This window comes from Micromesistius poutassou (assembly GCF_964030765.1).
Source record: "Micromesistius poutassou genome assembly, chromosome: 1".
In the NCBI taxonomy this organism is placed as follows: Eukaryota; Metazoa; Chordata; class Actinopteri; order Gadiformes; family Gadidae; genus Micromesistius; species Micromesistius poutassou.
In genome coordinates, this window is record NC_140271.1 from 11,778,988 (window position 1) to 11,790,821 (window position 11,834).

An 11,834-nucleotide genomic window follows, 5' to 3' on the forward strand; every position below is an offset into this window, starting at 1 on the left:
TATGATGGAAATGTCTTCATTTATTAAACTAATTGTTGTTTGTATTATTATTATTTATTTTTTTACAAAACACTTGGTTTTATTTATTATAATTTGTATGTATTGTATTGCACTGTATTGTTCAGTGAGTGTTATTAAAGAAGCGTTTTGGTTAAAAAGATAATTTGATCTTTAATATTTAAGGTATTTCAAGAGAATGTAAAACTAAAGGGGGCTGTCTCCTTCCCTGGTCGTATTACCGTTGTCTCCTCTGTCTTCACTACATGGTGGTCGTTGCTCTCTCGAACAAGGTCACTGATATATTGACCTAGGACACACACTCCCATAACCTTCATGATGTGTCGTGTGTCCCCAGGAACTATATGTGTCTAGTGTTATTATGCGTGTATCATGTCCGGGGAAGATGTATATATATTTATTAAGGGTCTAGTTTTCTATTCGTTTGAGGGCAGCTGCATATGTACTACAGCTGCATGTATCTCCTATAGCTACATGTATATGTACTACAGCTGTATGTATCTACTATAACTACATGTATTCCTAAATCAAAATTTATTTTGAACATGGAAAAAGTATTAACAGAACCGCAAATTTCTTTATTTTGAAAAAACTAAATTAGCAGTTTAACCTGCATATTCACACACACCTTTAAATGAATGTCAATATCAGAACAGACAAAATGATTATAAACAGGAACATATGAACAGCCTTGAAGAGCAGAGAGCCTCTCCGGGTGAACGTTGTTCTCCAGGGTCCGATACGGGAGGTTCATCTTGTCCTTCAAGGACAGGACTCGGTGCAGTGCGGTGCGGCGGTCTGCTCAGGAACCTCCGCCAGCAGGACCTCACTGTAGGGCCCGTAGCGTCTGAACACGTCCTTACCCACCACGGCGAAGCAGGCCTTGCAGCCTGGCTGGAACCTGGTGATCAGGACGCACATGGGCAGAGGGATGGCCTTGACGACGCCCAGCGTCCTCCACCTTGGGAACACGCCGCTGCCCTTCACCGCCTCCATCGCCATGTACACACTGCGGAGGACGAAGAGAGAGAGAGAGAGAGAGAGAGAGAGAGAGAGAGCGAGGGAGAGTGAGAGAGCAAGAGATGCTTTATAGGACACATCCAGAGGGGAGTGTTGCCCTGTTCAACTGGAAATAAAACACCAGCCAAAGTGAACCATTCATAAATCAGATCCGTCCATGAGAGCGAAGCCAATGTAACATTAATGCAATGTATATTGTGAAACTGAAAATTTTCTCACATGCTGTTTGGGATTTTCTCTGCATTTGCTGACTATATAACAATATGGCTATGCGACATGATCATTTGATATTCATTCAATCATCCATATTATCATTTGGTGCTGCTCATCAGTAACTTCAAGATAGTCAGGGGAACACACACACACACACACACACACACACACACACACACACACACACACACACACACACACACACACACACACACACACACACACACACACACACACACACACACACACACACACCTTGAAGCCTGGTTGGGTGGGCTTCCTCCCCTCACCTGTAGCTCTCCATAGGGGGTGCCGAGGGGTCCTCCACCTCCACGTTCCAGAGCACGGAGAGGCCCAGGGGCTTGAGGATCAGGGCCAGCTGGAGGCTCAGCCGCGGGGGGGCGCTGTAGGATGCGGCCGCCTTGTTGAGGACCGTGGGGGAAGGCGTGGCGGGTAACGGAGGATATGTGAAGGCCCCCTTTGGAAAAGAAGGAACACACAGGGAACGGGGAAGGAAGAATTAATACAAAGGATGAACTAATTCATGGAAAGTGGTCCCAATTGACTCAATATAAAAATCACATCTCAATATATGCAACATAATAGGCAGATGTTTTGAATCAACTAGCTAACTTTGTGTTAGGTGCATTTGAAAAAGATTTAAAAAAATCAATACCAATTCGCATAAAATTATTCTTGGTTTTTAAAGTTGGGCTCAAAAGTTCCAGTTATTTGGGCTTTTACTTTGAAATAAAATAAAATAAAATGAGATCAAGAGAAAGTGAGTTACCTGTTCTAGATGGTTTGGGGATCTTAGTTCCTCGTCCATCGGCTCCACTTTAGTCTTCACAGCTATGGTTTGCCCCAGAGGCTCCTCCTCCTTCACCTCATGATGGACATCCACTGGCATTTCCGTACTAATGCTCTCCTCCTTGACCGGCACAGCATCGGTCTTGTGAGTTGGAGATGAAGCCATACCATCGCTGTTACAGACGAATCAGCTGATAAAACAAATTAATCTGGGTTTCTTTATAAAAATAGCTAACTGACAATCTGTTAGATATGGCTCATTTGGTAGATATACATAATACATACAGAAAATGTAAACAGGTCAGCAATAGCTTTAGAATCATTTACTTTGGGTGGCACCAGACCACAACACCCAACACATTGTATTTATAGAGATTTTGTAGAAGGGGTGGCACCTGGTTTTGTGTGCAAGGTCATTCACCCAACATTTTGTATGAGCTATTAAACCACTAATGAAATTCTTCTTTCCGGACAGTATTTTACCATTTAAAAGGTTAGGTGGTACTCCTACCTCATGGAGAAAATGACCTTCAGCCATCGCTTTCATTGAAGTACCCTCCTCTAAATCCTCATAGGTGACCTTCAAAGCTGTGCATGGTACAGGTGCAGTAGCTTTAGCAAATAACCCAACAACCAATTACAAATAGGCAGTCGTAGCAGGTGTGAAGCCTTTGAGACTTCAAAATGCACTGAATGGCATATTGATTCATACCTTCAATTTCAACCTTCATCATCCTCGTTGCGTTTTTGGTGGCCTCCTGGAAGGGGAGCACAGTAACTTATATCAAATGTTACATTTCTGCTCACTTTTAATCCTCCTCAACTCAACCGTCTGACCACAGCTTAAGATTCAAGGGAAATGAAAAGGGTTTATAATTGTGGCTTCAAAAAGCTTAAAAATAATTGTAGCTTCAAAAAGGAACAATTATATTAGGATTAACATTGGAGTACCATTGCTTGAAGGAGCTTTCCGTTGACTTTCCCAGCGGTGCTGTCCTTGTTTACTGTAGACACAATGTTGCACAATTACAAAAACCCACAGGACAAGGAAGGCACCCATGCATGGAGAACACACTGTTCCAGAAGAGTGCTTACTGTGTGAAGCAGGCTGCTCTGAATCCTCCGCCGAGTTTGATCTGTAGAATGAACACCTCACATTAAGATTTATCTCTTAGTCTCTAGTTCAAAACCCATCCATCTTGGAGTCAATCCATGCAGGCAATTCTTCTCTATAAATTGTTTTGCTCAGTATACAACTGTATAATAAAATAAATTGACATAGGGCAGGTTTAAGTAACAATTACTGCAATGCATGGGCACAACGCTTATTATGTTCAAGATGTCTAGAAATCAATATTGGTTTGTTTAGTGAATTATACCTGGATATTTTTAACTTGGCTGTTCCAGTGGCAGGCAATAGCGGAATCTGCAAGATCAATATTGCCAAGTATTTAAACATAAACAATTGATATTTACTTCCGATGGAAATTTTTGAATTGTTTGGCTAATAATAAAGGCCTCATCATTATGTTCTCATCAGGATTTTCGGCAACTACAGAAAATGTCCTTTGGGCTCTCGACTTTGCAATTCAACTGGTATTCATTGTGCTTTTGTGTGTGTGCTTGTGTGTTTGTGTGTGCTTGCATGCGTGCCCGACCTTTGGCCGTGGGCCGTCTTGACTACTGTTCACATCCAGCTGCATAACATGGTCTATGGCTGCGTCCGCTCTCCTCTTCAGCTTCTCAATCTGAATCTAGAGAGAGACAGATGCACCATTAATGTTGACGCTTTCAGGTGAAGCCTCGGACAGACAGTGAAGAGGTTATTTCATGTTAATGAATTGTGATCTTGCTCAGTGTCAAGATGACTCCCTATTTCAACAAAAAACGGCATAGCCTATTCACCTCCATTTTGCCCATTGCACATTCATATTGCGTGTCATTTGCCAGCAGTTGAATCGTTTCCAGCAGGCCGTCCAGTTTGGACTGAGACTGTTTCTTTGCATTCTGGACCTCAGCCTTAACCATTTCTCGCAGCTGATTATGCAGAAAACACAAAAGTAAAATGAATAAACATAAACATGCCATATAACTGATTATGTATACACATAAAACACAAGGGGATTGTATGGAAAATAGGCATTTTCATAAGGTCTCACATGAAAAAAAATAAAGGCTTTAATCTATCTATCTATCTATCTATCTATCTATCTATCTATCTATGAAATATCACTGCCCTAAAATAGGACAACATAGAAACAATTTAAGGAATAACGTTAACAACACTGCCCTGTTGTTCAGAGATGTTTTTTTAAAAGTATGCTTTTAAAAAGTGATCAAAAAGTGGATTGGACATGTCCCCCAGTGTGAATGACGACTATGGTTAAACGTGTTTCCATGAACATCCATGCATGTTTGTTTTCAACACATATCTCACCTCTGCTTTGGAGTAGGTCATCGTGGTCTCATTTAGGTTGTAGTGAGCTGGGCTCGTTTTCCTCTTCTTCATCCTTAAACTTGATCAGACACAAGGAGGCTGGATTAGGACAAACAAGTGCTGCGATGCGTTGTTCCGCCGGTCAGCAACGGGATACACAAAAAACAAGTCGATTTCATTTCAATTTGGACCAATCCAATATGCAATTTCAGATCGGTCGAAATATGAGTGGGCCTTTAATAATTAGATCAACTCTTTTAAGTACAATTTAAACAAACAACATTCCCGAGACAAGGTGTAGTAGGCCTATACTTATTTTAAGCTTTACAGAAAGGTCAAAACAAAGCCACACACCTCTCTGTCAGCTAAGTCTTTTCGGTGCAAGTCGAGATCTTTTTTTCCCCCCAAACAATTTAAATGGGGGAAAATCACCAGTCTAGCGCACTGAACTTAATTTGTGCCCACGCATGCGCATTGCGGCTACTATGGAAGGCCCGGCCCCACCAAACACGTAGCCTCGAGTGTGGACCTTGAAAGTCCATCACTCGTCCCGCCTCGCACGAGTGGAGTAGGTTGTGTGTGTGATGGCACCTAGGTACCAAATCACACCATACAGGTGAGGTTTCTGGTTTGTTGTTTAAGGCATGCTTAACTTATTTAAGTGTCATATAAGCCATTTCTTACACAAAACAAATTACTTATTTTTGTGACAAATTATTTTGCGTGAATGAAATTATCTCCTACACTCAAGAGTCTTTATACATGTCATCTTCACAGCATCACTGTCCTGCAAAATATGCTTTTGTACTTCTTATAGTCGTCCAGCAGAGGGTGCTATGTCTCAATAAGATACCCATGCCTTAATGAGATAATACCCATCCGATGTCCAGCTCCACCTATTTCTGACCCCAACAAGTCGGAAAATTTGAAGCTCATGTATCAACCACAAAACTACAGATTACTAAACCTTAAGCAAATCAATTGTTTTAAATCATACAATTTTATAAATTGTAAATCATTTGCATTTTGCCTTCAAAATCCCACCCCTAATCACCAATTGTCTCACTCACTTCTCACCAGTTCAAACTCTCGATCAGTGTGGCTTTCTCTGTTTCTCGCTCCTCACACTGTGTACGGTTGCATTGCTTACTTTAATAACTCGGTGTGTAGCCATGGTAACGCTCCCTGCGCGGCAATTAATCTCCATTCACTCACAACTCATTTGGATGAACCGAGCACGTTGCACAACAGTGTTGCCAGGTCGGACCCGATCTGCAGCGCGCTGCAGCCAGGTTTGCCTGATTAGGAGGGAAATCTATCTCAATCTGGCAACGCTGTGCACAGGTGGCTCCTAACAATTTAGGAGAATTTATGCCTGGCGCTCCAGGGAGGAAGAAGAGACAATCGGAGATAGAACGAGAACACAGGATAGGCATGTGATGGTTTGTGATTGACTGAATCTGTAATTTTTCTTGCTACATTAAAGTCATAATTCGTTTTTGAACGAAATAAACTCAACATAGTAACACATTACTTGTAACCTGGCAAGCTGGCTAGAAATGAATGAATGTATTATTAATTTTACCCGAATTGATTGTCTATTTGCTTGATAGCTAATAGCCTACGAGTAGGATTGCAAGTGTTATTTATCATTTATAAGGGCTAGCTTTGCCTGTCAATAGCTCCAATGTTTCAATGTTTTCTTGCACCATAACATTTGTGTTGTTATTATTAATGCATAACATATTAATATCATTATAAACATTAATCACCACTAGGTGGCAATCGAAGCTAGTTAACAAAGTCAGCAGGCCAGACTTCCACGCAGCCAATCAGGTAAACAGAACACAAGTAGTTTAAATAAACCAAATGTTCAACTACTGATCTATACTGAAGTCTTGCAAAGTATTGTTCAGGGAGAAAGGAAACCCTTGGTCTAAAATGCACACTGCTACGATGGTCAGCAGACCGAACCACAAAGGTATGCTTGATTGCGACAGGTCTATAATCAAGGTTGCAAGGTTGTGTTTATGGTTTAGTGAGATTATATGAGCACGTCCACTTAGAGTGGGGGAATTTATATAGCCTCCACGTTCTGACGAGGAATGTGTAGTAACAAAGTTCTACCGCTGAGTGAGTGGGGTATCATCCTCTGGCATATTTGGCAGGCAAATTAGTTTGGTTACTGGGCCAGTATAATCTGCCCCTTTAATAGTCTATGTCCACTGAATGGATTCTACCATCAGCACTGGGGTAAACAAAGGATATGGTGCTGATAGGCCAGAGTCCTCTAGGCAGCTGCTAGTCAATCACCATGACTACTTGTCCCACCACGAGGCCTGTAGTAGATGAAAGCCACTTGGACCAGGGCTGAAGGCTGGTGGGTGAATTGCATCCAGAACTGGTCAGCCAACACTTGACTGTGCTTCCAGCATCGATGGCCAATGATACCACTGGGGCCGTACACAGCCTAGGGTAAAGGAGAGTCGAGCAACCCCATGGTTGCAGGGTTGGCGTTAAGGGGTCTGGGTCGTCACGGTCTGATGGTGATATGTAGCCGAGGGGTTTAGAAGTGAGTACGCCCTCCATCTCATCAGGTCATCAGCACGTCCTCCAAAGCAAGCTGATCTTTAAGCACTAGTGGAGTGAAGACTTTACGGATTTGATTTCCCTCTCCGACGCTCCACCTCAATGTGGTGCGTACGGTGGGTTGAATTTGAAGTAGATGCTCCACTCAGCTCCTCCCTCAGTGATTGTTCCATGGTGTCCTCCTGGGCCTCCTTAAGCTCTCACTCCTCTCCACGGAAGTAAGTGCCTCTGCTCTGTTACACAGGATCCCCCTTTCTAACAATGGAACGGTGAAGAGCAAGAAGAAAGGAGCCCGTTACCAAACTAGGCAGCAGGTCGAGGTGTGCACATCTGGTGGTCAGGCACAATCGCGACTGACCACCCACACTGTTGGATCAGTTGGATCAAGCTCGGGAGAGAGGGAATTGAGTCTGCTGTTTGGACTGACCTTGTGGTTCTCAATGGTCAGTCAAATAAACACAAGGACTCATAATACACATCTCAAGTCATTAACATGTGACGGAAGTCACAGAATGCAGTGGAAATTGTAATTAACGGATAATGTATGTATTTTGTGATGTTATAACATCCATCGTAACACAAAGAACAAATAACCTTCTACTCAATAGTTATTTTAAAGAACTATTTATTATATTAATGTTAATGATGCCATTGGATAACCTTTTTTGGTTGAAAGAGAACATCCTACTCAAAAGTTATTTAAATAATCATGTATTATAGTGTTCTTTGAAGAACCAACATGCTTAAAAAACATTTATCTCTGCAAAGGGGACAGAACTATAAGGCCACTTAAAAATCAGTTAAAAACCTTAGCACATTAGCATCTAGGGTAACTGTATTATGCTTACAGAGATAACAGAGATCAGCAGAGTCCAGGAATAAGGAGTAACCAAGAAAGAAAACCACAATAAATATGTACAGTCCCCCAAATTAAAAAGAAGAACCACATTGTAAATTATACTGATTTGTAAGACACGTAAAACCATTTTGTAAAATTAACAATCCTTTCTAAAGAGTGACCTCAGCTGATCCCGTGTCTCAAATGGATCAGCTGTTCCGGGAAGAAAGCATATTGATCCCTGCATAGGCTTTTGTCAGCCCCTTTTTATGCATGCACTCACGCACACACACTTAACCCTTTTATTAAACTAGACCTACTACTACTAACGGTAACCCTATTACCAAAACTAACCCGAACCCTAAATGACACTGATTGAGGAGACTGGCCATGGTTTGATTTTATGTTTTATATTAATTACATTACATTATATAATCTTATATTCTAGTATTTTAGGCTAATAATAGCCTACATTTTCTTTCAAATTGAATACAGATGCTGTCCTGAACGGATGCATACATTGTCGTCATGTTGTGAGAAGTTGAAAGACATGCTAAGCATTGGCCTACTTGATATTGTAGCGACATTGTTAGCTTACTTCTCCAGACACATTTATAACATCAAGCACCAGTTTGAAAGACTGATAGGACTGAGAGACCCTGACCAAGATTGATCTTGTGGCACATAGGCCACAATGAGAACTTTGCCTGTAAATACACATGGGAAATAAAATAAACTCACTTTGGGGGTGGCACTCAACCCTCCATACTGGCGTTATCAATCTCGGTGAGGACAGGGTGGAGTCATTTGCATCACTGTCAGCCTGTCTTCTACGTGACGCCACAGCCACAGCATACAAGTGGAGTGTCCAAATGCCAGGAACATCCACCACATCTCAGATGGGCTCACAACCTTTACCCAGTCTAACAGTGCCATTCCTGTGATTTGAGCATGTTACATGGAATTTCAGAGGCGTCCCATTGAACGGGTGTTCCTGAAAGAATTGTGTCCTATAGTTCCAACATACAGTTCAAGATGCCAAAACTTTTTTGGGCAGCTGTATCTCAATGAATCTGTGAGGCTCTTCAAAATAACAGAGGACATCCAAACAAATGGCAAATTAGTACCACCGTACCTGAAGGCAATACCTTGGACAATATCAATTTCTCAGGTGAGTCAGTTCAATACAAAATATTAAAACTAAATCCCAACTGGCTGAGGTAACTATACCTACTATACTTATTATAACTATACCTATTATACATTATACTACTACTTCTCAACCAACCACTACATCCTCCTTCAACTATCACTGCTTCTTCCCCTTCTTCTTCTTCTGTTTCCTCTCCTTCTGTCAGACCATTCCCGCTAATGACTGCTGACATTCCTATTTTTATTTCTGTCTCCTGTTTTTGATCCAACATTTCTTAGGTTTAAATTTAGCTCCTGAAAGTACACAGTTCAGCTATACAAAGTAAGGGCTTGATCAAAGGCTATAGTAGAGACTCAAAATAGCCAACAGAAGGAATGAGCAATAATAGGTTGAATAAAAAACACACACATACACAGACACACATAATACCACATAAATTATCACATTGTTATTCACAGGCATTGTGCTGCTGTCTTTCTGGTCCTGGAGTGATACAGATCCAGGAGGGACAGCAGGTTGCAGCCGATGACCTTCTCCACTGAATGATACTCTGCAGTCTGCCTTTGTCCATGGCAGTGAAGGCAGCGAACCAAAGATCGCAATGTAGAACTGGACCATCAATTTATGCAGAAGAACATCCTCTGCTGGCACTTATTGTTGGTTGAGATGATATTCCCCATCCACCTGAGTTCCTGTGGTATTATTCTCCCCAGTAATCTGAATGACAAGAGTGTTAATGATGGAGTCGGGCATGGCTCTTTCTGAAGGCTGCTACCATCTTTACAGTTTTCAAAGCCTTAAGGCCCCAGCCTGTTGGGCCGCCGGTGAGTGTCTGTCACCTTAGTTTCTGCGCTGTGTCCCGCACCGTTGCTAGTACTCTTGTCTGTGGTTTTTCGGCCGATTCAGCATGTTGAATCATACACAATCATCATAGAGGTAGGAGGAGAGAGCACACAGCCTTGTCTCCAGGGCTTATGGTCCACCACTCCGGAAAACAATCTTGCCCAGCCCATGTGCTGGTTCTGTCAGGGTCGGGGGCTGGCAGGGCAGCAGGAACAAGGATCTTCTGCTTTTTTGGAATGGGGACGAGGGTACATGTGTTAAATTAGACAGTAAACATGCATTCAACTACTGAGGTATTAAAGATGTCCGATAACACTGGAGACAGCTGTTCTGCTCAGTTATTCATTGTAGAGGGGGGACACAGCATCCCCTCCAGCTGTCTTGCAGGGGTCTGTCTCTTGAGAAGTTTGTTAACACCTCTCTCTAGGAGGGAGAGAAGTGTGATTGGAGGGGGGCTGGGTGTGTTGGTCACAAGTCATTTTTATTGAGAGCCAATTGGAACAGTAATCCCAACAGAAGCCACAGCAGCAAAACAGAAAGTGTGATGGATTTAAGAAATGGAGCCCAACTCACCCTGCAAAATGTACAGTCCATTTCACGTAGTGTCTAAATTTTGTCCATATTATTTAGTAATTCTTTAGGATGAAAAACAATCTAAATGTGCAAAAGCTATCACATTTCACATTTCACTGTATGAATTGTTTTGCCCACAAACACTAAGCTAGGAGTAGCATGGAAGACCACCTATTCGAAGGACAGTGTCCAAAATCTGCCTTGGTGCGATTAAAAATAATGTTGCTTTATTCAGTGCAATCTGTATCCTCGCCGCTAGTTGCTACTCAATTTTACACACTGTACCTTTAACTTAACTACATAATTTTTATATTATCTATGGTATTGTCTCTGGGCATACTCTTTTAGATAATTTGCTATGAGATCCAATTTCGAATTAGGTGGCATGAGAAACACGAGTCAAATATCCACACCTACTTGAGACAATACTTTGTATCTGTCACCCAACACACAGCAAGAACACATCGTTTGAATGGTTGGTGTAGCCTACTATTTGTATTCATCGCCATTTGTTGCTTTGTTTTGCCTCCAGCTAACACTGAAAAAGGTTATATATGCCACACTAGAAAGTCAACACTGTCGTGTGGCACGTCACGCCTCTGGTTCCTGAAGGCTGACATGCTATGTAAAATCACACACAGGGCAGCATAAAGTTGCATTTGTTTGGTTCTGTGTAAAAAAGTAGAGCCTCATGAATTGACTCATGAATGTCTTTAAGACAATAACGTGGGATCTTTTTTTAAAATGGATTGCATCTCCCTGATGTGTCCCCTACTACATAAAAATAAAACTTCAGTGACACAATGGACACTGAGTTATCTAAACGTTTGTCTATCGTCAGTAGTAATTGTGACTTTTGGAGAATCTACCTGAGAAACAACCACAGATGCACAAGCTAAATATTTGAAGAAACAAGCTTCAAGCAAACAGTTAATTTAACATGTCACATATTAGGGTTGCAAATAGGCCTACAGTAACCTAATGAAATTGTGACGCCACTGGTTACTAGCGTAAAATAATACGAGAAAAGTTGGAAGGATCGTTTACGGAAAAGAGATGGTCGTATGTCAGAAATACAAAACGAATACATCCCTTGCTGACTTAACAATACAGTTACAATTAATATTCAAAAAAATGTAAAGGTATACCCGAAAAAGAACGTGTGAGGTGAGCGAGAATGTCAAAACCCACGGAAGCGGTGGGGCGAAAGGGGGCGCGGCCTGAGCCAAAGGGGGCGCGGCGTGGGGTGGGCGTGGCCTGAGGTGCTGCAGGCCGCAGCCGGACCCTACTGCTGCAGCCAGAGATCCGTACTCCAAGACAGACCCGAGCAGTGGAGGACA

General features: G+C 42.0%; 1 protein-coding gene across 1 annotated transcript; it reads right to left on the reverse strand.

Moving 5' to 3' along the window:
* Positions 1–780: 780 nt before the first annotated feature.
* atf7ip2 (activating transcription factor 7 interacting protein 2) lies at positions 781–2,227 on the reverse strand (the record flags this gene model as incomplete). The annotated part of the gene is made up of 3 exons (XM_084488758.1): positions 781–1,027; positions 1,542–1,729; positions 2,042–2,227. The coding sequence occupies 3 exons, from the start codon at positions 2,225–2,227 to the stop codon at positions 781–783; spliced, it is 621 nt and encodes a 206-aa protein (XP_084344884.1).
* Positions 2,228–11,834: the final 9,607 nt, after the last annotated feature.